Genomic DNA, 26066 nt, shown 5'->3' with positions numbered 1-26066 from the left:
TGCTGAGATTATAGGTGTGTAGCACTACCCCTGGACCTTTCCCCAATTTTTGGCAAAAGTTCTCTTTCCTTTTCTTTCTTTTCCAAAATGAGGAGGGTAATAATTTAGAACTCTGAAGTTCTTGCTTCTTTGATCCTTTGCTTATAGCCTATTTTTCTTCTTTGTCTTAATTTTAGCATCTCTTAATCATCAAGTTAAATCTTATAAAGATTTCTGCCCAAAAGAAATTTTTTGGGGTTCTGATCTGTCATGCCAACTAAAGGTAATGAACAAAGCACCCAGATGTTAGCCACAGTAGTGAAGTTTCTGAAAGAGCCTTAGGTAACAGTGCATTTTTCATCTTTTACTACCTTTAAAAGTATAATATCTGGGGCTGGGGCTTTTTAAAAATATTTTTTAGTTGTAGATGAACACAATGTCAGTGGTAGAACACTCACCTAGCACACGTGAGGCACTGGGTTCGATCCTCAGCACCAAATAAATACAATAAAGGTATTATGTCCGTCTATAACTAAAACTATTTTTTTAAAAAAAGTGTAATATCTGATACAAGCAAAAAAGTATAACTTATATGTAGGTTTAAGACACAGTAATGATTATATAATAATTATTATTTCATACATGCATGAAAATTTAGGTAAAATTTAGGTAAATACTTACGGGTTGTATAATTTCTGGACCTAAAAATAAGCTAACTCCCCAGTCAGAATGTAACACCTATGTGTAATATAATAAATACATTAACTTAAAGTTTTAAAATATTAATGTTGCAAATATAGTTGCAGAAAATAGAATTCAAGTAATAAATAATTTGTTTTTCTTGAATTTACCTTGAGATAGTGGTTTACATTATGTCAATTAGCAGATTTTTAGCACTTTTTGGACTCATTTTTTTACTTGGGACTATTATTTCACCCTACTTAGTTATACAAATCTGATTGATATTTTAGATTCGTAACTACTATTTGAGGTGAGAATGTCAAGAAAGGACTCTAATCCTAAACCACTGATTAAATATTGTTTTGTGTTAAGAGTTGTGCTACTTAATTGACAATAAGCAAATATGAGAAGAAGCAGAAGAAAAAACTGTTTTTTAGGACCCATACTTGGAGATTTGTACTAACCAAACATATACAATAGCCGGGAACTAATTATTTAAAAGAGTGTTAATTATTGTGGTTTAACTTGTTAAAAGTGTGGACTGGAACTTCTTTGTGTCCAGTGTCAACTTGTGTCAAAGGATGATTAAACTGGACTTCCAATTGATGTGATCTTCTGGGCAATGCTTAAACATAGATGAAATTTTTTTTACCCAGATCCCTGCTTACATTTTTTTATATACATGGGCATGTATTTTCCTGTACATATATGTATGTCTATATGTATATAAATCTTAAAATGAATAAATGCATAAAATATACATGACATTCTAGCTTACAGAATTAGAAATGTAATTCAGTTTACTTCCACAGAATAATATTGAAAATAATGAGAACTGAATTAAAGCTTACTTTCTTTCACAGAATTCCTCAGAGAGAGAAGACTGTAATAATGGTGAACCCCCTAGGAAGATAATACCAGAGAAGAATTCACTTAGACAGGTATGAAATTCAGTCTTACTTAAAAAATCAAAAGCTATCAGCAGACAGGAAGTCCTTGATTTGCCGTTCTTTAAACATTGGAGCTTAAGTTAAGAGTCTTATACTCTGAAGTTGATCTGGCCATAGCCATCTGTCAGGTAATATTATGTCCAATCATTTAAAAAAATCCTAGGTGCAAAAGTACAAGATAGTCAGTTGGTTATATGTAGTTAATGTTAAAATCAAAGAAACGGAGTCCTGTTCAGGAAAAATTAAGTACTTCTTAAGTACAGACAGTAGAATAATTGACTCTAAATCTTATTTTCCTGTTAAGATTTTTAATACTTTTTTTAAAGTTAATTACCAAAATAGATCTGCTTGTAATTAAGTTAGCTTGAGCAATATTTTGTTTGCTTTTTCTAGAAGTAGAGGCCACTATTGATGATTTCTTTGAAAATTTTTTTGTTCACTGCTGTGTCCCTACCTCCAAAAGGTAACATGTTTTACTTGTGAATGTTCAATTCTGTGGTGCTCTTTCTTTAAAAAATAAAATGTCTAAAATACTGGCCAAAAAAAATTTCCTTCTCACTACCTATAGCAACCTCTAACATCGTCCTCACTAATTGAAAACAAAAACAAGTTCTTTAAGTATTGCCAAAGAATAAAAATGCCATCTATTTTTTATATAAAATTAGATAAGATGAGGACCAACAATAGTAAAAATAATTTTAAGGTACTTGCATTTTAAGGCATTATAGGACAGAGGACACCTAATATTTGTTGAGCACCCACAACCAACATGATACTTACTTAATTCTCATAGTAACCCTGTAAAGTTGTTGGATATGATGTGATTTCCAGTTTATAGACGAGGAAAATGGAAGCTTGGCAAGGTTAAATGACTGTTGTGAGTCAGTGATTTGAAACTCAGACCTGACTGGTGGTAGAGTGTTTCTGCTTCTGCTTTCTGACTGCTGTTTTTTCATAGTGTTAATTTAGAGGGAACATATTAGAATCAAGACACAATCATTTTTTATTTTCTATATGTTAACTTTTTTTTTTTTGAACAGGCACTTTTTCCTTCTTTATAAAATAATTGTTTTACATGGAATTGAGTCAGTTCAGGAAGCTTTGTAAACAAACAAACCAAATGATCAGTAATTGATGTTGATACAGTTACAGTTTTAGCTATTTGGAATTTATTTAAGTCAATAGAACAGTATTGAATAAAGTAAATTGGGAGGTGGGAACAGTGCCCACTATACAGGAACAACCATCAGAAAACAATGACACTACAAAAAGTTTTGGCAACTTTATTTAAGCTAACAAACGAATTTTCACTCTGCAAAGTTATAAATTAATTTTAATAGGCTGATCCAGATGGTCCATTTGGAAAATGGATAGGCTGATCTGTTGAAAATTAAACTAAATTTATCTCTCTCATACTTCAAACTGAAGCAAGAGAGAAAATCGTGCCTATTAAGTCCAGCACATACAGATGGACCAGCAGGTCACACATGGGACTAATCTGATTCATTTTAAAAATAAATGCATACATTATTGAATCATTTTCTACTAGCAAGATCTGTTCTATGTAGTATATGAAAGAGATTTAGTGTTGTTTTTTCCGTTGCTGTTTTAGAAGGTTCTCTTCACCCCCGCCACTTTAATTTAACAGCCCTTTTTTTTTCCCTCCAGTGCTCCAAAATGATTTTTCTAATATCTGTCATTCAGTGTTGAGATCCAAGCTCAGGAGATTAATTAGGTCATGAGGCTTTTCGCCCTCCCTTCTTTGTCAAGGGTTTTATCTCTATTCTCTTTGTGAAGAGCATGAACTCAGTGTTCTTGGAAAGAGAAATGGCCTTTAGAAACAGGGAAGTAGGAGATCCTCCAGGGGCCCTCAGAGTCTTTTAGCTTCTGGGTGTTTTAACAGCCCTATGAATGCAGATTTGTAAATTTATTGCAGTGCCATCTGGTTTTTTGCTCGAACCAGATTACTGTTGGCTTGTGTCTGTCTATTGTGGTGGTCACTCCCTAGGAGCTTGCCCTCTTAATCTTAGGGAAGAGTGATGAATAGCAGGGGTCAATAGAAATGGGTCACAGGGCAGCTGTCCAGGACTGCCCTGAACTTGATTACCCCATTGCTGATTTTTTTTTTTTAAAGAAGGACATAATATATAAGCTTTTTAAACTTCTCCTTTTCTTTATCGGGTATGACAATAAGGAAGTGCCATTTGCCATCTCCCCCCACCCCACAGTAGTCATATTATATAGACCAAAAAAAAAAAAATCAAGGCCACCTTATACCTAGTGTTGATATAAGTAAGGTTTGTATCATGTGAGCCAGTCTCTTGAGATTATTTTACAGGTATTTCTAATGGGATTTCAGGAATTCTCCCACCATTGATTATAAAAAGTTCAGTTATGTTCTAACAATTTAGTATTGTTTTAAACTAATTTCTAGTTTTCTTATGTTATTCTAAAGTGGAGTTTTGCCATTGTTGTTAAGAAACAACAGTGAAGAACTATAAAATATTGGAGGAGCTAAAAGAAAAGTTATCACTAGAGTTCTTACATATATTAAAAGAATAATAACAGGATATTACAAACAACTATGCCAGAAATATGACAACTGAGATGAAATAGACAAACTCCTTGAAAATACAACCTAAAACTAACACAATATGATACAAAATTTGAATAGCCCTGTATCTATTACATTGAATTAATTATCAAAATGCTCATGTGGTTTCACTGGTGATTTCAATTGACATTTAAGGAAGAAATAATAACAATCTTTATATAAAAACCTTTTCTGAAAATAGAGCAGGAGAGAAAATTTCCTGATTTGTATTATAAAACCACCATAATAGTAATTCCAAAAACCTGACAGATATTATCAGAAAAGGAAATGAAGGAGAAAGTTGGGAGATGTGACTCCCTGTGTTTCCAAGTCATTTTGTACACCTGCTTTTCCATTTCATGTCCGGGAATAGGGGGATGGAGGGGAGTAAAGCAGTGCATCCTAGTGAAGAAAGTCAATTTTCTTAGTTTCAGAATAATCTTCTCATCTCTTGGTATTAAGTATAAACTTTTACTTTAAGGATGTTCAAAGCAGATACAGTTTTCTTTTACTCCTAAAATGTGAAGCCAAAGAAACCACATCTACTGTTTTCATAGCTTTTATTCATATCTGTTATGGAGGGCAAAGGCCTTGCAGGGCACATGAAAGTACTCATTACTTTTTGAAAATGTAGCATTACAACATGCAACTCCTTTGCTTCACATTGGTGCTAATAGGATCTGTCAGCTCAGCCTTTCTCTGTAATTGAGTAAATTGTGATGCTGTCTAATCCTTCTTCCAACCCCCATTCCCTTTGTGTATGTGTCCACTTTCCATCCTGAGAACGTGGGCAGTGATAAATAAAGCATTGAGTAGAGCTCTCTCAACTCTTTGAAAGCAGCATGATGCCAGCCCTCTAGTTATATTTCTTTAAGTGTTTACGTTTTTCTGTATTCTTTCTCTTGTGTAGCTGGAACCCTGGGGATGCAAAGCCATGAGAGAGGCCAAGAAGCTAACAAAGTAGCTGTCTCCCTTGTTAGCTTGTTCCTTTATTCTTTAAAAACAAGATAAAAACCATCTGGCTCAGGGCATTACATTTTCCTCCCCCATGCACCTCTATAGCTGGAGCCTTCACCTGCAGTGAGGGTTTACATTGATTAGGGAGGGAGCAGTAATTCAAGCTTCCATCCTCTTCAAGGATACTTTGCAGTCTTTAAAGGTGCTGACCCACTGAGTTAAACTGTCAAGGGAGGATAAAAAAGTATCTTCATCCCAGGAGGTAACAGCTGCCAGGTTTTCAACACCTTGCACACTGCTGGAAAAATGTCACAATTGTCAGCTGAAAGAGAAATGACTCTGTTGTCATTTTCTGTTAATGACTGGACCTTATAAAAGGAACTACTTATGCTTTTTTTTTTTTTTTTTTAAAGAAGGCATAAGGAACTGTTTTCTTTGCCTACTATCTCTTCTTCCCCTCAAAAAATTCTTACATTATTGTAAACATCACTTTGGAATAGATCTGCAAAAACCAGAGATGAAGAGCTAAAAGTTAAAATAGCCAGTTTAAGCATGGAAGTCTGATGGGTATAGCTCCTTTCTACAGTTGGATGAGTAGGAGGAAAAAGCACATCACTGACACAGAAAATGGCATTGTAGTGTGTATTAACAAAACAACAACAACAAAAAGTCATTCATAAACCAGTGAACTGAGAGAAAACATACTATATTTCTGTTCTTTGGAGGACAATTTGTTTTCAAGGCAGCATCCAGATGGGTAAATACCACGACATTTCTTTTTTCAAGAGAGCTACTTCTTTTCTTACTTAAAGGGGGGGGGGGGGAATCAAACCTCACAGAATTTACTTCCTTTAAGAGCTCTATAGTGTTCAAATATGATGGTATTCTCTTCTTTCTGATTTGATTGATGAGGGGAAAAAGTTTAATGAAGTCCCTGCTACCAGGCAGGCAGTTTTTTTTCTATTTGTTTTAGGTTAGTCATTTTAATTGTATTGAGTAATTAGAAGGTACACACAGCCAAGGGAGCTTTGTTCTGATAATTGCTCAAGAAAACCCATTCCCTATCTACCATTGCTTTGTGTTAAGACACTTCTCCCTCTAGTGGCAATAGTAAGCACTTTGGCTTGGCAGTAGGCAAGGTGTAATTGCAGTATGACAAACTGTGCTTAAGGGACTATCTTGTAAATACTTTAGGGTTTGGCATTATTTCATTATATGTGTGGTTTTTACCCTATGAAACTTCTTACTTCCTTTTTTTTTTTTTTTTTTTCCCTGAAGTGCTCTGGGCTTTGCATGGAAAAATTGCCTGAAATGTTTATTAAAAAAAAATCATAGTGCATTCTGGGTAATGTTTTGCAGCTTGACTTAATTTTAGTCATCTGTTTTAATTACCTATTTATAAAAATGCTTTTGCATTTGTAGACATTATTTAATACTTTGGAAGAAGCACCTCATTTGAAATAAATAAATAAATTTGTACATATTTTAAATAGTCCATGTAAAAGACCTTAAAGGTAATTAATGTAGGTCTCTTAAGTAAGACAAAAGTGATCTTTCTGAATCTGATGAAGTGATTTGTTTATATAACTTCCCACTTCTGCTGAATCCTTCAGAGTCTAATAATGTTAAAAAAAAAAAAAAAAAACATAGTTTGGCAATTTGTGCCTAGTTACAAAAACCCTTCTTCAAAAAGAAGCAATTTAATAACTAGCTTTCTTAAAATTACTTTGAGGAAGGAAGACTGTAATAGGGGGTTGGTGTTTTGTTTTATTTTTATTTCAGTGTAATCATTCTTTGACAAATTGTGTAATCATTGACTTAGTAGAAAAATATTATTGAACTCCTGGGTTGCAATGACCATAAAAAGTGTATTTTCATATAGAGAGTTTTGAGATATCGTGAATAAATTATAAAGGAAACAGCTTATATGCTGGTCAAAATCCATATGGGCCCAATTCATTTTGTGTTCAGTACTTAATCTGGATGTATCATTAAAAAAGAAGAAGGAGAAAGGGGGAGCCTATTACACCAAGCAGCATGAGTCCTAAAAAAATCTGCCCTAAGAACACTGTGGAATGAAATCAGATACAGCTTTGCATCTCTTCAACCAGATTTGATAACATCTTCATGGTATTTTTAAAGCCCAGTTCCAGCTTCCCTAGATGTCACTTTGTAGTTTGCTTTTTCTATCCTGTATTCTTGCTTAGGACATGATTTGATGTTGCTATATATCTGAAGGCTCCTGCTCCTCCTAGCCCCCCAATCGCTAGCCATTTTCATTATACTATATCTTGTTTTGCTATAGGGCTGTTGAACAGATTTCTTAAGCAGCTTTTTGCAAGGTTAAAAAGAATGCAGCCTGGTAACAAGTTTGTGTCATTTTAAATATATACCTTCTAGTAAATAAGGAGAAGCCTGGCAATCAATCCCTTTTAGTGTGTTATATGTTTCACCTGACAACTAAACCTTCTATTGATTAGCCATTACTTTGTTAGATAATCCTATGTCATTGAATCCATTGTAAAAAATTAAACTCTTTAAAATGTTTTACCCTAGCAGCAATGTGAAAATTGAAAACTTGTTCAGAATTACAGCCTGCTTTCACAAAGAAGGTAGTTTTCAGCAAGGCATCTTACTGGTTTATGCTTATGTGCTTTATATGCAATATAAAAACATATTAAAGTACTCCAACGCAAAACTCTCTGCCTCTGGTTCATCATGAAGCTACCTTTTCAGATGTTGCTTGAAGACCGAACCTTCTTGCCTGCAGCTATTATATTCACTAGTTTGATTTCAAACTGGAAGAAATCTTATAATAGTAAAATATTGTGCTTTTAACCTTTATATTCTAAAGTGGTCAAAAGGACTGTGACAAATTTAATTTACTGATCTAAGTCATTTCTTTGGGAGATGAAGGTCACATACCCATTTTACAGATACGTTGTCAGAAAATAAAAGCCATCTCCTACTCTAGAAACTCTCAGGACAGGAATATATCTAATTTCCCCCTAAACATGTTATATTCATGGATAAGGTAGAAAGAGAATAATTTTGAAGGATAATAAATTAGTTTTTCTATCTTTTGTAACTTTGAAAAAAAAAATGTGTACACCAGGGTTTGAACCCAGGGACTTGCACATGCCAACAGCACACTATACCACTGGTCTACAATTCCAGTCATTGTGAATATTACCCCCTACCACCAGAGAAGCAGCATGATATTCTCTCTCTTTTTTTTTAGGTGGTAGTGCTGGGGATTAAACCCAGGGCATTATGCATGTGAGGTGAGCACTCTACCAACTGAGCTATATCCCCAGCCTGCATGATATTCTTATTAATTGACTAGACAAACATACTTTCCCCCCTAAAATATTAGCTGCAATACTTGTTACATTTTTATTGAAATTTTCGTATAGTGAATTATACAGATATTAATTGTATGTCAATGAATTCTTGATAAATCAGTCTACCTATGTAACCACCAGCCCTGTTAAGCTGTATTAATATTTTCATTACACAAGAAAATTCCCAACCAGTTTTCCTACCCACAGTTTTCCTGTCCCACAATAAACATTGCTTACTGTTGTTATAGATTAGTTTTGTGCTTTCCTAGAAATTCATGTAATGGGATCATGCATTTTTGGAGTCTGATTTTACACAGTGCAACATTTATTATGAGATTTTATCTATGTATCTATCGTCAGTAGTTTATTCTCTCACTATTTTATTCCATGGAATAAATGTACTATACTTTGTTTTCAGTTCTCCTTTTGGTAGGTGCGGGCTGTTTCTATCTTTATAAATGAAGTTGTTAGGAACATTTTTCTATGAAAGTATGATAAGCATGTGTTGCGTACTTTTCATTGTGCTTATTGGCTATTCACATATTTCCTTTTGTGAAGTTTTTAGCCATTTTTAAAAATTGCATAATTTGCCTTTTATTACTGAGTTTTGAACTCAAATGTATTGAATTCTGGATTATAGTCTCTTGCCATTTATATGTGTTCTGAATGTTTTCTTACGTATTTGGCTTACTTATTTATGGTGTGTCTTGTTGAGAACACCAGTTTTTTGGATGAAGTCTACCCTATCAGTTTTTTTCCTTTAGATAGGAAGTATCTGCCTGTATCATGATTATAAATATATTATTCTAAGTTTTCTTGTAGAAGCTTTGATTTAAGTCTGTGAGTCATCGCATTTCTTCAATGTGTTGTGTAATCGAGTTTGGGATTCATTATTTGTGCCATACGTTTTATTCACGTTTCAGTGTAGTTGCTGAATACTTTCCTTTTCCCTCTGGAATTACATTGGCATATTTGTCAAAAAACCTGTTAACTGTGAATATTGTCTATTTCTGAACCTCCTAGAAAAGATGCTGTTGCTGGACAAAGCTGTGAGTGGTGACCTCTGAGGTCGTGAGACCCCTGTATTGGTCCCTATAGATGAGGAGGACAAGCCAGGTAAAGTGGTATATGCCTGCAATCCAGCAATTTGGGAAGCTGAGCAGGAGGATCATAAGTTTGAGGCCATCCTTAGCAATTTAGCAAGACCCTGTCTCAAAATGTAAAATAAAACGAAATAAAAGAACTGGGGATGTAGCTCAGAGGTAAAGTGCCCCTGGGCTCAATCCCCAAAACAAAAACAAACCATACAAACAGAAAGAACAAGGAGGACAAATGGTAGGTATCTTTCTTTGAACCAAATATCTACTCTTCTATTCGTTTGATTACCATAGCCTTATATAATAAGTGAAATCAAGAAGAATCTTCTCTATTTGTTTTTATTTTTAATATTGTTTTGATTATTCTAGATACTTTGTGCTTTTAAATAAATTTTGGAATCAATCTAGCAAGTTCTTTCAAAAAGTAGTCTGTGAGAGCTAGGCATAGTGGTACATGTCTGTAATCCTGGATGCTTGGGAGGCTGAGGCAGGATTGCAAGTTCAAAGTCAGCCTCAGCAATTTAGCAAGGCCCTAGACCTAAGCAACCCACCCTGATCCTGTCTCTAAATAATATATTAAAAAGGACTGGGACTGTGGCTTAGTGATTAAGCACCCCTGGATTCAATCCCCTGTACTCACACCCCTCCTCCAAAAAAGACCCAGTGTCTCTGTAAAGAGGTCTGGGGTGGAGTTTTATTGAAACTATGTATCCACTTCAGTAAAATTAACATCTTAATGTTGAGTCTTCTAGTTGATAAATAGGGTGTATGTATCTCCATTTGTTTTTAAAATTTTAAGCAGTGTGTTTTAGTTTTCAGTGTGTATTTGAAGGAGGGGAATATAAGGGATTTAACCCAGGGGCAATTTTTCACTGAACTTAGCCCTTTTTATTTTTTTAATTTGAGACAGTACCTCAATAAGTTGCTTAGGGCCTCCCTAAATTGCTGAGGCTGGCCTTGAACTTTTGATCCTTCTGTCTCAGCCTCCCAAATCGCTGGGATTACAGGCATGTGCCTCTGTGCTCAGCTTTAGTATACATTTCTTGAATATAATTTTTAAAGTTTTTTTTCTAGGTATTTAATGTTTTCTAGTACTATTGTATGTTTTTTCATTCTCTGTTCCTAGAATATGAAAGCACAATTGATTTTTTGACTATTGACCTCATTTCCTATCATTTACTTAATTTTGTTCTTTCCAATTTTAATTTGCCTTTTCTTTTTCTTGCTTTATTTTAATGGCTTTGATCTCCAATATAATATTATAATATAATGTTTAATTGATGTGGTAAGAAGACATTTTCATCTTTTTCCAGTTTTAGAAGGACAGTGTTTTACTATTAAGTATTGTGTTAGTTGGAAATTTTTTAGGTGCCCACGATTAAAGAAGTTACCTCTTATTCCTAACTTGCTAAAATATTTTTTGTTTTGTTTTTTGAGATGCCAAGGATTGAACCAGAGTTTTACACATGCTAAGCTAGCACTCTAACTCTGAGTTACATCTCCAGCCCCTGCTGAAGTGTTTATAGAGTTATTCAATTTAGTGAAAAACTTTTTAAATTTAAGCTTTGTCATATTGCTCCCCCCACACACACATTCTGTTAATATGGTGAATTACATGAATTAAGTTTTCTGTGTTCTTGAGAGATATTAGTCTGTAATTTTCTTTTTAATGACTTTGGCAGGTTTTGGTATCAGGGTTATGCTGACCTCATGAATTATATTGGGAAATCTTCCCCTCCACCTCTTTTAAAAGCATTTGGGTATGATCCTGGTATTGTATCTTTCATAAAATTTAATAAAATTCATCTGCGAAACCATTTGGGTCTGGAGTTTTCTCTGGAGAGGCTTTAAAAATTTTACTATTTAAGCTAGGCATGGTAGCACATGCTATAATCCTAGCCACTTGGGAGGCTGAGGCAGGAGGATCACAAGTTTGAGGCCAGCATGGTAAATTAGTGAGTCCCAGTCTCAAAGTAAAAATTAAAAAAAGGGCCAGGGGTGTAGCTCAGTGGTAGAACACCCCTGGTACAATCCTCAGTATGAAAATAAAAAACAAAACCCAAAAAGTTATTTAAATGTATATGGGAAGATTTTTATAACAATTTCAATTTAATAAGTATATAGCTATTAAAGTTTTTTATTTTGTATTGTGTTGTAGTGGCAATTTGGGCCCTTCAAATGTATCATATTTATATTTATATTCTCCTATTAACTTTTTGTTTTGGGGTTTTTTTGTTTTTGTTTTTGTGTTTGTTTGGTACTAGGAATTGAACCCAGGGTGCTTAACCACTGAGCCATATCCTTAGCCCTGTATTATTATTTATTTTTTTAATTAATTAATTTATTTATTTTTGGTACTGAGTTGCTTAGTGTCTTGCCGTTGCTGAGGCTGGCTTTGAACTCGCTATCCTCCCGCCTCAGTCTCCCTAGCCACTGGGATTACAATTGTGCACCACCATGCCAGGCTTATTCTTTATTTTAAGACAGAGTTTTGTGAAGTTGTTCAGGGTCTCGCTAAGTTGCTGAGGCTGGCTCTGAACTTAGGATCCTCCTGCCTCAGTCTCCCCAGCCACTGGATTAGAGGCATGTGCCATTGTGTCTGGCCTGGCTCTTTGTATCTTCATATTCAAATTGCTCAAGATTGGGGAAAGGCTCTTTAGCTGGCTTTTGATATATCTCTATTTATTTCCAGGTTCATTTTGTATTTTCTGTGACCGGTCCTAGAATCAGCCATTTTTTCCAGGGATTAGTGTTTCCTTTTAGTTGAAGAATAGTTATTTAGAAGCCCAAGGTTTAAACATTAATATTTTACATCGTGTAACTGATGTGATTCTGCAATCTGTGTATGGGGTGAAGGTGGGAGTTCATAACCCACTTGAATCAAAGTGTGGAATATGATATGTCAAGAAATTTGTAATGTTTTGAACAACCCACAATAAAAATTAAAAAAAAAAAAAAAAAATATTTTACATCTATATTTATGTATTTTGATGACCATAGGTTCTCATTGATACTTTTAATTCCATTCAAACTCCAGAGTTTGTTCTAGATTTCTCTGTGTATTTTAATTCCCTTTTCTAATGTAAGAAAACTGATTTGAGGTTGTTTTTGTTGTTTTAATTTCAACACTTTGAAAAATATTTTCCCTTTGTCCTCTGTTTTTCACTGTTTATAGTGTGAAAAGCCTGTCGTTATTTATATCATTGTTCCCAATTATATAATATCCTTTTTTTCTTTTATTTGACTATTTTCAAAATTTTGTCTTTGACACTGTTTATCTGCACTTCTTCGGGGGAGGTGGTTACTGGGATTGGCACTCAAACACTGAGCCACATCCCCAGACTTTTTGTGTTTTTATATGTATATATATATGATTTAGTTATACATGGACACAGTATCTTTATTTTGTTTATTTTTATGTGTTGCTGAGGATCGAACCCAGTGCCTCATATGTGCAAGGCAAGCACTCTATCACTGAGCCACAACCCCAGCCCTTGTGTTTTATTTTGAGACAGGGTATCACTGAGTTGTTTAGGGCCTTGCTGAGTTGCTGAGGCTAACTTTGAACTTTCAATCTTCCTGCCTCAGCCTCCCAAGCCTATGGGATCATAGGCATGTGCTACCATGCCCACCGTTTTTTAGTATTATGATGTTGGAACTGGTATTTTCTTTGTATTTAATCTGCCTGGGTTTGCTGATCTTAGATCAGTAAAGTAAGCCAATGGTTTTCATTAAATTTGGGAAGAATTTGGGCACTATTTTAATAACTTTTTTGGTATTCCATTTCATTCTCGTCTCTCCTTGGACTCAGTTACACATTTGATTATCAGAGATTGGACTGAGACTTCTTTTTTTCTTCTTCCTTTCCTCTCTTTCAGTTTATATCTTTTTGACTGATCTTTTCTCAAATTCATTGTTCTTTTTTTTTTTTTTTAATCTGTAGCTTGAAATCAGTGGCACTCAACCACTGAGTCACATCCCCCACCCTATTTTATATTTTATTTAGAGACAGGGTCTCACTGAGTTGCTTAGCACCTCCGCCTCCCAAGCTGCTAGTATTACAGGTGTGTGCCACCATGCCCGGCTTATTGTCCTTTCTTCTGCCAACTCCAGTTTGCTTTTAAAGCCCATCCAGTGAATTATAAATTTTAAGTAATGTACTTTTAATCCTAGAATTTGTATTTGCTTCATTTTATGTTTTCATTTTTCTGCTAAAAATTGTCTTCTTTACCCATTATGATTATGTTTTTAAGTCATCAAACACTTATTATAACTTCTGGTAGAGCCTTTAACTGCTAATTCTCACAACTGGGTCATCTCTGTCATTTTTAACTCCTTATTCTCTTGACTATAGTTTCCATTCACCTGCTTCTTCACAAGTCTAGTAATTTTTTGTTATATAGTAGATATTATAAATGATATGTTGCAAAATCTCTGCCTTATTTTATCTTCCTCTGATTCAGTTAGTAACTGATCACTGTAACCTTGTGGAGGCTTGGTTTTATATTTGATAAGGTCAGGGGTATTTTGGTTTTACCCATGCTACTAAAGCAGATCCCTTAGTCCTAAAATATACTATTTAATCTCGATTTATAGTCTTTCTGACTTTTGATAGAAAGTTTGAAATATTTATTATGTGCCTCTAACTTGGTAGGAATTCTAAACTCTGTATCTCCTCATGGGCAGCAACTGGGAGTTTCTGCTCAGATCTTTTAGCCAATCCTTAAGTCTCCTCTTAATTTATATAGGTTTTTTTGTGTATGGGGAAGGGGAGCATTAGCGATTGTTTTAGTCAGCTTTTTCATTTCTGGTACCAAAAGACCTGACCAGAACAATTTTAGAGGAGCAAAAGTTTATTTGGTAATCACAGTTTCAGAGGTCTCAGTCCACAGATAGCTGACTACTCCATTGCTCTGGGCCTGAGATTATACACACACACACTGCAAAGGCATGTCCCCCCACGACCTATTTGCTCCATCCACATCCTGCCTGCCTATATTTACTATACAATTAGGTGGATTAACACACTGATTTAGATTAAGGCTCTTATAACCCAATCATTTCACCTCTAAATGGTCTTATATTATCTCATACATGAGCTTTTGAGGGATACCTCATATCTAAACCATAACAACTATGGATTCTAGGGAGGTAAATGTGTATTTTTTTGAGGCTTCCTTCTTCCCCTGTGGTTCTCTTTCCTTTCTGAAATTTCTTTTCTCAGTTGCCAGCCACTCTGTGGCAGTTCTGAACTTTGTCCTTTTGATACCTCAAGCCAGTAGACTGTGGCTTTTTAGTTGAATTTTAGTGGATTGGTAAATGTTTTCAGGGGAAAAGCACATCTCATCTACTGTGGTTCCTTTCAAGACCACTCTGCCCTTCCCCTAATTTCTCTGTACATTTTAATTCCATTTCCAGTGTGTTTACATTGTTTTAAAATATTTCCCATAGTTTATAATTATTATATGGGGAAAGTTAATCTAATATAAACATTTTTGTCAGGATTATAACCAGAACACTCTGGCTTAAAGTTTTATTTTATTCAGTACATACTGATTGTTTCACAAATGTCTTTTTAAAGCTGTAGGTTGCATTAAAAAATATGTATGCCTATACAGTAAATGTTTGTTGTATTAGCACTACAAAGAAAATACTGAACCTTGAGCCTAGAATATATTTATATCAATAGTCCCTATTTATACACTAATTTCAAATGCTCAATTTTTTAAATGTGTTTTGAAGTAATTTCAACTTATACAAGAATAAAACAAGTGGATAAATTTTTAAAGTTAATTTGCTTAAAAAGAAAACTAATGTTATTATATTGATGAGAGCTATATATATCCAGTAATTTTTGTTTTTCTCTTCTCCTTTCTTTACTGGGGATTGAACCCAGGGGCAGGGTCTTTCAAGTTTATGAGGGTATTGCTAAACTGCTGAGGCTGTCCTCCAACTCGAAATCCTTCTTTCTCAGACTCCCAAGTCACTGGGATTACAGGCAGATGCCACCTCACTTGGCTAATTTTTCTCCATTAAAAATAATTATTTTGTCTTCCTATTCTCTTTCCATAGAATGATAAATGAATTTTTTTAAGTATGTATGTGTCCAGGGTGATATAATGAAATGAGTAAATAAATGGCAGAAGATGCCACAAGTCTTCCTGATAGAAGAATGCCGATGAATAATATAGAAGGAAGGACACATTTTAAAATTTACCACTAGAACACCACAGTAAAAATTACCATAGGCAAGATCCACCAGTGGATACTAGAATGAACAGGCAAAAGTTGATGTAGAAACAGAATATTTGCATAAGCTCAAAATATTTCTCCTGATATATTTAGTAATTTCTGCAAGAAAAACATTAAGTTTACAATGGATACTCTTTGCAGACATGACCACAGCCAAGTAATCCCTTAATTTCAACATAAACATTTATACTACTGTTTTTCTAAGACAGTTCTCAGGACCAGCAGCATTAATATCAACTGGGGACCTGTTACAAATGCAAATTCTCAGAAGCTCTGGAGAGGGGACTTAGCAAATCTGTATTTTAGTAAGTCCTCCATGTGATTCTGATGTACATGGAAGCTTGAGAACCATGATTTATACTATCAGTAAAAAACTGAAGACTGAAAGGAAGCCTAATATATTTGGCTAGTTATTAATAATGAGTTTCCCAGCAGCTTGGAGGTTGAGGCAGGAGACTCACAAGTTCAAAGCAAAAGTGAGGCGCTAAACAACTCAGCGAGACCCTGTCTCTCAATAAAATACAAAATAGGGCTGGAGATGTGGTTCAGTTGCTGAGTGCACCTGAGTTCAATTCCTGTGCCAATAATAATAATAATAATAATAATAATAATAATAATAATAATTGCTTGCCATAAAGTATGACGGAAGTATAACCAATAATTTTAATCTGTTTCCTATAGTTCATTCTATTTTATCTCATAGGGCTACCAGGTACTATGAGATACTATTATTGAATCTAGAATCTCTTTTAATTTTATTTTTCTGAATATTTCCAAAAAATTTGATCAGTTGTTCTGAATAAGAAACACATCCTCTTGCCCTTTTCAGGATTTTTGTTGTTTGTTTGTTTGCAGTGCTAGGGATCAAACACATCCTTTTAGGTCTGGACCCTTTTGAAAGTTTATCTTAGACCAGTTATTGTTATTTTAAACAGAACTAAGTTCATAAATTTTGTGTTTAAAAGATGCTATGTAATCATTATCACCACCTTCCATACCCAAAGTGAAGCCACTGCCACTCACATACTTATTTATGGGTACATTGTTGACTTTTATGGGGTCTCGCTTTGTGTCTTTCTTTACCTTGTCCCTCAACTCCCATAAGTCTGGAATTTACAAATAAATAAAATCTATTGGTGTGTTGATTTTGAGAAATAAAGCAGAATTTGACAACTATATATGGTAATGTTTCAATATTTAAAAAACTGAATTTTTCTAAAAAATTTTCTTTATAGACTTATAACAGCTGTGCCAGACTCTGCTTAAACCAAGAAACAGTATGTCTAGCAAATACTGCTATGAAGACTGAAAATTGTGTGGCCAAAGTAAGTAATAATACTCACTGATACTTATTATACCACATCATAACAATACCATGTCTATAGGCATCTTAACTCAGTATGACTAGTAAAGATTAATATAGGCTTATATATTTAAAATAAGAATACAAATAAACATCATTTTAGCCAGAGGAGATTGTAGATTGGGTTTTCCACCTCTTTTTTTTTTTTAATACCTTTCTTTCTTTCTTTCTTTATTTGTCGTAGTTGGACACAATACCTTTATTTTATTTATTTTTATGTGGTGCTGAGGATCAAATTTAGTGCCTTGCACGTGCTAGGCAAGCGCTCTACCACTGAGCCACAACCCAGCCCATCCACCTCTTTTTAATTGCAACAGAATCTTTTATGTATTTTGCTCACACTTTAGACTGATTCACATTTGCTTGACACTAGTTATAGATTATCATAGATTAGTAAGATTTGTATAAGAATGATTTGTATAAGATAATAATTATAAGATATAATTATTTTTATAAATTAAGTTCCTTCATGATTTTTAAATGCAATTAAGTATAGAGTACCAAATATATATATAGGACATCATTGTTAAGAATGTGAAATATGCGATAGGAAAAAACAATTATTATGTCACTACTTTTAAATATTGAGTTACTAATGTTAGAAACACTGCTTTTGATGATCTTAATCTGAGTGGACAAGTGGATTTAGTCATGCATATGGGCTACCTCTTTCATGTATAAATATGTGCCATAGCTATAGCCTAGATACAAAAATAATCTTAAGTGTTAAGAGATCTGAAGCTTTCCCTGTCTGCCTTGGCTCACATTTTCCACGTAACTCTAATTACCCTGGAACTTTGACTTAAACCCAAATGTCAAGTATTTTGTTTTTCCTGGGAGTAATTACTATTCAGAATGGTCTCTGTTTCTAGACTTGTGTTTTACAAAAATAATGCCTTGCAACCACTTAAGAATTTGTTGTTGCTGCAACTATCCAAAGTTTATTTGGATACATGCAGACCCTCAATTACTTACTTTTACTATTAGAGACAGAACTGATGTCATCTTTGCTACAAAATCCAAGGATAGCTGTCTTAATCCTTTCAGACTGCTATAATAAAAACACCATAAACTTGGGTGGCTTTTAAACAACAGTATTTTATTTCTTACAGTTTTAGAGGCTAGGAAGTCCAATATCAAGGTACCAGTAGATTTGATGTCTCATGAGGGTTCATTCTACTTCATAGATGGAATTTTTTTGCCGTATCCTCACATAATGGAAGGGATTAGGTGAGCTCTGGGGTGTGTGTCACTCTCACTCTCTCTCTGTTCTCTTTCTTTTGTGCTCTTTCTCTGCCCCTTAAGCCAAAGGTTCTATTCTCATGAATTTAGGGATGGTGCAAAATTCAGACCAGCCATGCGCAGTGGTGCATGCCTATAGTCCCAGAGGCTCTGGAGGCTGAGACAGGAAGGTTGCAAGTTCAAAACCAGGCTCAGCAACTTAGTGAGGCCCTAAGCAACTTAGTGAGACTCTGTCTCTAAATAAAGTACAAAAATGAGCTGGGGATGTGGCTCAGTGGTCGAGTGCCCCTGAGTTCAATCCCTGCCTAGTATCCCCCCACCCATACCCCCCCCAAAAAAAAACCCCACAACATTCAGACCATAGTAATGGCAATATTTTTTATTATTTTTATTTTTTAAAACATGCATTCATTTTTGAGCCTATTTTATTAACTGAAAATATATCATACAAAACATAACCATTGGAATAACTCTTAAGAAATGCAAAATATTTATTATTTAGTTATAAAAGAGTTCATCAGTTAAATGCTTAAATTCAACTGTCTTAATAATTTGCTATTATAAATTGCATATATTTATTTTTTCAGTCATTCACAACTAGCAAGTGCTAATTGACCCTGTTTTTTTATTCAGCATTTGAGTATGTAGGGGTACAATTATTTGGGCCTTTAAAAGATAATCTTTCTCCTATGTTGCCATACTGCTCTCACTTTCATCACAAGATGGCTAAACAAGGCAAAATCTTAGTACGAACACCAATCCATGGACAGAGTGACAATTTTAATGACTTTCATTGAGAGCTGGCCAACTGAGCATCTGTTCCTTTTGTTTTCCTCATACTTTGTAAGCCAGGATTTCTTAGGCTACATAGTTATGTTGGTGTGTATCTGTATTATGAGTCATTTGTTTGGTTTTTCACACCCTCTACTTCAATGTTATAGCTAGAAATCTTTTGGCATCTGACAATAATGGCATAATTTATTCCAGGCTCTTAGATAAGGAAGTTTGCTCATTGCTGCTCATCAGTCTGTTTTACTTGCTCCCAGATAAGTGACCTTCTCATCCTCTTCTTGCTTATTTTAACATTACTCTGACACCAATTTTCTTTCATTTTCTCTTTAAATGCTCTAATTCAATAATTTCTCTAATTTCATATTGTCAACCATCTAACTTCCTGGTTCTTTCTGTTGGTCCACGTCCTGTCTTCTGGTTCATTGCTTTGTATTTGAGCCAAATAATCACTTGTTCAATGGTAAATAAAAACGTGTAGCTGAAAAAAATGTGTTCATCACAACAGCCTCCAGTGAAGTTTTTCCTTTTATTTACATATGTTATATGTGTCTTGAAATTCCATACTATTTCTGTTGACCTCATTTATTGCTTGACTTTTGAAAGAGATGACTTGCCATTATTTTTGTAGGTCTGCAAGCTTGTCCCTATTTTCTATTCTTCACCTTTTACCCTTAACTGAATATTTTCATCTGCTACATTTTGATATGGCTGCAGATTTCTTTTTGTTAGTGTTGTTTTTTAATTCCGTACAAGTGTCTGTTGTTGATTCAGATTGTGCTCCAATGTGTCTGAATGTCTAGCCATTTCCACATGATACAGTGATACCAACCCTTTTGTCCAGAAGTTCAAAACAACTGAATTCTAATGCACATATTAATTTTTTTAAAAAAATATTTTTATTTTTTAGTTGTAGATGGACACAATGTCTTTATTTTATTTTTTATGTGGTGCTGAGGATCGAACCCAGGGCCTTGCACGTGCTAGGTGAACACTCTAGCCACACTAGAGCCACACTAGAGCCACAACCCTAGCCCATAATTTTTAAAAAATAAAAGCTATTTAAAAAATAAAAACTAATACCAAACGCCCCTCCCCCCCCCCCCCCAAAAAAAGGAAACAATTCTGATCAGAGTGATTTTGATTTGGGTAGAAATTCCAATTAATAGTCCAAAACTTTATTATTGAGTGTTGTTTATGTGAGTTTTAGAGACAACTTCAATGCCAGTTATTTCCTCAAAAGCAGAAAGCTTATGTTCAGACCCCCATTAGGATATTTTATATAACTCTTCTTTGCCAGAAATCTTAGTCACACTATAGCTCTATAAAGTGGGTACCTATTACTTCTCTTTAGAATATAAGAAAACATCTGTAAGACAAACTAAGCCACCCTAGGCTGACAGTGATCTTCTAAATCTTTAATTTGAAGAGGTCTACAAAAACATTTAAAAATAAAAACGGGGAGGTCATTTTATCAATGTAACAATTCAGCTAATATTTAGAGACACTGAAATGTCTTTTAAATTTTTTTCAAAAACCTTTCTCCTGATTATAACCCTGTAGTTTATGAGATTTGTGTTTGGGACATGATAAGTTCTATATTTTCTGTAGTTTTAAACGAATAGTCATTATTGTCTGTCAGCTTAGTCTTTAACATCCATAATCACATTGTACCTAATTCTCAACCTGCATGATATTTCTCATTATTAAAGAAAACTAACTGGAAAACTGGAACATTAATTGTTTTTGTTATCTCTTTACTGAATTTATTGAAATACTATTGAAATTTTTGGTTATAGGTTACTCTGAGGTTTACCCTTATACATAGCCACACATGTATCACAAACACATAAAAAATTAGTTGTTTGAATACATCTACTTTGATTCTTGGCCCAGATAGAAGTTTTGTCTCTATATTTTGGAAATAAGCCTTTGTAGTCCCATGTAAATGTTCTATATTTTTGTTGTTGTTGTTTTGCTTGAGACTAATAATCTGTTTGAAACTGAGACTGAAAAATGTGATGTTCCTTTCTACTCACTCCAGATTTTGATAGAAGACTTGTTTTATTTATTTCCAAAATTATATCCGCAGGAAACAAGCTGTTTAAATTCAGATTATGCTGAAGCAAAATGGTCCTGGTATGAGAAGCAACGTGCTGTTTTACGAGCACAGAGTCCCTTTTCTCATAACTGATTGATAGTAAATATTTTCCTGAAGAATTATTGCCAACCATGAACAGTGCAACTGTTTCACTTTTTTTCTGTGCTACTTGCTGTACCAGCCATTGTCGGTAATTAAGATCTACAATTCACAATGCAGACGTTTGCACTTCCTCTGGGTCTGTGCTATTTATAAGGCATTTCAGCTGTTCAGAGTTTCTTTTGAGTTTTAAACTACATGTTAACAGGCTTCTTTAATATACTGTTCCACAAGTAGCATGTCAGATGGTCTGTTCTTCGCACAGGCGCCTCTGTTAGGTCTACACATTAGCTTTGCAGGGAGTGCAGTAAGATTTAACTGTATCATAGAGGCTGACATGGTTGGGAAAGCTCTGGAGTGCGATATGTTACATATTAGGCATATTGCTGTTTTAAAAAGATGAGAATGAAGTTTGGAAATAAATTTTTTCTTTGGTGTTCAAATGTTTATATGAATTTAATGTGTTAATTGGTTTACAGAGGTTTTGAGAAATATTTAACAAAGTGATTTCCCAAGGTCATTTTGAGTTAATAAGAGAAGCAAGGACTATCTTCATATGGACAAGAGTATGTGTTTGTCAGATTAAGGATGTAAAAATATACTTCCTTCTACATGGGCATGATATTTAAGACATGGGGTACCAAAATGGATCAGCAGATTGACTGCACATTTGTTGTGTAATCAGCTTCGGGAACCCTAAGTAGCATATGCCATTGTTAAGGAAACTGTAAACAGGGATCCTGGTCTGTGTTAAAATTGGAATAATTCAAGCTATTTTCAACCCAGAAGAGAGTTAATTAAAAAACAAATCTAGACCTCAGCCCAGAATCTTAATGAATTATACCCTAGATTCAGAGTAACTGCTTCCACAGCCTCCTTGCTACTGGCACTTATTGTTAAACATACAAGAAAAAGAGACAAGAAACTGAAAGCCATTAACAAATATGTTTAAAACTTTGCCCAACTGGAGATTGACTGACTATTTTTAAGCCTGAGGTCCAGCTGCATTGATTAAGCACATTGCTCCTTAGCTTCTTCCAGCCTAGCAGATCAGCACAGAAAGGCAGGACACAGGTTTCATTTCTGACTCTAGATGGTTTTTGAATATAGACAGAGCTTTTAACAAAGCCATCACTAGGAAGTTTTATTTGACAAAACCTAAAACTTCCTGCAGTTCTTTGAAACTGTAGTATTCCTATAAACTTCTCTTTCTTAGTGAACTCTTTATGAACCTTTTTTTTTTTTTTTTTAGAAAGCAGCAGCAGTTCAGCTGTTGGGAACCCCTGATCTATTTGACTGAGGCACTTTAAGATGCTAGAATCTACATTCCTGTCTAGCCAGGGAGCTAATAAGATCGAGTTTGTCTTTGTGGATTGATCTAGATTAGTGTGACATAAACCCAGTGTCTTCCTCAGTGTAAAAGGAAAGGTTAAGGGGGAAAGAAGAAAGTTCTTCATCAAGAATTGACTGCAGTATTGCCTGCTGATGCATGTCGGATCACCCGCACAGAGAGATCACATGGCTTCTCCAAAAGTCAAACGATCAATTCGCCTCGTTTTGGCTCTGTACTTAATGCACAAACAGTGCGATCTGCGGGGCTGTAATTGCATTGTTAAGGCCAAGGAACAAGCCTGTGCCTTTTCAGCAGACAGCTGGCAGGGAGAGAGGCATGTTGTTAGGAAAGAGAGAGGCAAGGCAAATAAAATTACTGCTAACGCTCAGAGATCGGCAGGAGTCCTACTTGCCTAATCTTACCGGTGGGAGCAAGCGGCTGTTGTAATCCAATTATAGCAGCATAAGCAATTTGTTAGACACTCCGCATAATGTAACAATTTCCCAATAAACTCTGACTTGTAATAACGTCGGCAAGAGTCCGCATAAATCTGCCCGAATGGTGGGGGCTGGAGCATTCGGCTGGGGGCTTGTAATTGGCGCCATCAGCACGTTTTGCGGAGTGCAGTATGGTGCAGTCTTTTAGTGCAGGAATTTTAAGGAGAAAAGCATGGCACATGTTTCTTAGAGAAAGAAAAGTGGCCATTAAAAGGGGAGCAGCTAGAAGGGCATACTCTTCCCTTCACATTACCTAGGAATCTTAATGTAGAAACAAAACAGGAGGAAGCCATGTTTTCTTCTAATACTAAAGAGGGGAAGGTGGGGAGTGTGGGGATTAGTTAAATTCCTTTATTTAAAAGGCATCGGTTTCTATTATTTATATTCTTTCTCTCCAACCTACTAAAATGCGGTTCAGGAATCATTTACCCAATATTTTTCTAAAACGTTCTCAGCCAAACCTAGAAATGCCAAAATTTAATGTATTTCTTCTGAAGTTTAATATTTTTTATAACATGAAATATATATTTTCTTCATGTCTAGGTCAAATCTTTTAAAGATATTTTCTCATTAAATACTGAATCTTGATGCTGAGTTCTGCTTTAAGAAAGCATCACTTAACTAAAAGGATTTAAACCCAGCTTGTTTGCTTAGCTGGCTCTTCTGAGGTGCTTATTTTCAATTAAGAATTATTCTGAATATCTGTGATACAAGATTATGGAATCAATCTTGTTGAAAACTTACACTGTAAAGAATAAAATCTTATTTTAAAAAATATACTTGTATGATCGTTATAGAAATAATTTTGATTCCTAAGTAATAATATTTCTGTATTATAAAAATATTTGTTATATGACAAATGAAAGCCATTCTTGTTAACTGATTAGTGTTTATAGTCACAGGATGGAGTTTGTTATATATACAAGTATAGAAGTGAAGAGTACTTACAGATTTGAACTAATAGTTAGATTTTCCTTCTACTAAATATGAATCAGATATTGCTTACTTTCTTACTCTGACCCAACCCTTCATTGCTGTATAATTTGTGTCAAAACCAAGCTTCTGATATAAGAACAGAATTCTTCAAAATATCCTGTTGCTGTGGTATTATCACAATAAATATTTACTTTCAGTATAAACACTTCCTTCTATTGAAGCAAATGCTGCCTTGTTTGACTAGAGTTACATCAATAAACTGCAGTGCCTCTAATAAAGCCACTCAGTGTCTAGGTTTAACTAATGGCTGATTTTCATGGGTTTGACAGTGAGCTGTGTGCGTTATTTTCTCCTGATATTGTAAAAATAATGAGAGCAAATTAGAACAATCAGTTTACACAGATAGCTCCTGATTGGAGGCGATGGGCAATATGGCAGCAGGTAATCCATCTTCAGGCTCCTGTCACATTAACTTCAGCAGTGTGAAAAGATCAGGTGGGGTAAGCAGGGATCCTGCCCAATCGGAGCACTGAAATTAATGAGAAGAGCATTGTTCTGTGATCAACCTTTTAATTAGCAAGACTAGAAATGGAGGGCATGATGGAGGGCGCAATGAAGGCAGCACCACAGCTGCACAGTGCCAGGCACAATTTCTGAAAAGGGAAAGTAAAAAGCTGTGGGTTTTATGTTGCCCTCTTCTTGCTGTATTTAGTCATTGTGTTTCCATTCTAGAGCTGCTTTACAGACTTTTAGAAACATTACCACCTTTTCCAAAGTAATGTCACAAATATGGCTGATGTATTAATAATCTGTAGACTAGACTTCTGTCAGGGATCATTTAGGATTTTGATTACCAGCACTTTTTGAAAAGCATTGTACTCTGGGTTTTGCATTTTGAGTTTTTAAAATCAGGAAATCTTAGGAATTAAATTTATAAAGTTCTGCCTTGTCAGCCTCCCCCTACTTTATCCCTCCAAAGTAGAGTTTTCCTTGCAAGTAGCATAAGGGTTTTCTGGTTTGGAGCCCCTCTGTCACTTTGAGTTATTTAAAAGAGGAGCAAAATCCAGGCAGTAAGTTATGGCATAGTTAAATTGTGTTCTTTTCCTGATTTTGTTTATTTGGAAATTTGCTGTTTGTTTTTATATTTTCTATTCCATTGACTTCTCAGTATTGGGGCTGTGCTATTTCAATTTATGTAATTGAGAATTGAATATCAATCCAATGTGATATTTATAGGAGGAAGAGGAAAAAAAATCTATGAGTCTAAAGGCTGACTCATTCATTTAAAGCTTAGTTATACTAAAATTGTAACCTTATCATCCTTACAGTATTAGAAAAAAGAGGTATAAGGCTATGGAATATATTAATGAGTTAAATTTTCTGAAAGAAATCAGCACAATTTTTTCTAGACCATTTTAGAAGGATTTAACTTTAGGATGCCATCAGAATTTGCTGCGATGTGTTAGTTTTTATACTTTAAGCTTAGTGATTTATTGTAAAAGCAAGTAATATAATGTTATCTATGTAAATGAATTAAGATGTGTTCCAGCATGCTTGTAATCCCAGCGATTTGGGAAGCTGAGACAGGAGGATTGAGAGTTCAAAGCTAGCCTTAGCAACTTAGCGAGGCCCTAAGCAACTCAGTAAGTCTCTAAATAAAATACAAAAGTGGGCTGGGGATGTGGCCCAGTGGTTAAGCACCCCTGGGTTCAATCCCTGGTATTAAAAAGAGAGAGAGAGAGAGAGAGAGAGAGAGAGAGAGAGAGAGAGAGAGAGAGAGGAAGGTGTTCCAAAGATATATAAAAGAGATTTTTTTCTTGATATTAACAAGTATTTGACTTAAGCATTTATTT

General features: G+C 34.8%; 1 protein-coding gene across 10 annotated transcripts in view; it reads left to right on the top strand.

The window, feature by feature from the left end:
- Btrc (beta-transducin repeat containing E3 ubiquitin protein ligase) overlaps positions 1 to 26066 on the top strand; it is a 186462-nt gene that overhangs the window by 101245 nt on the left and 59151 nt on the right. For 5 of the 10 annotated variants that reach the window (XM_027930096.2, XM_027930095.2, XM_071610973.1 and 2 more), the window contains 2 exons: positions 1524 to 1601; positions 17089 to 17178. In XM_027930096.2, the coding sequence (XP_027785897.1) occupies positions 1524 to 1601; positions 17089 to 17178 (168 nt within the window). Of the gene's footprint in view, positions 1 to 1523; positions 1602 to 2001; positions 2074 to 8425; positions 8445 to 9548; positions 9621 to 17088; positions 17179 to 26066 lie in introns of those variants that run through there. The other 5 variants (XM_071610976.1, XM_071610975.1, XM_071610979.1 and 2 more) reach the window with 4 other exon arrangements.

The sequence above is a fragment of the Marmota flaviventris genome, chromosome 4 (assembly GCF_047511675.1).
Source record: "Marmota flaviventris isolate mMarFla1 chromosome 4, mMarFla1.hap1, whole genome shotgun sequence".
NCBI lineage: Eukaryota > Metazoa > Chordata > Mammalia > Rodentia > Sciuridae > Marmota > Marmota flaviventris.
Note: the sequence above shows the minus strand (reverse complement) of the source record. Positions and strands in the feature narration are given on the sequence as shown.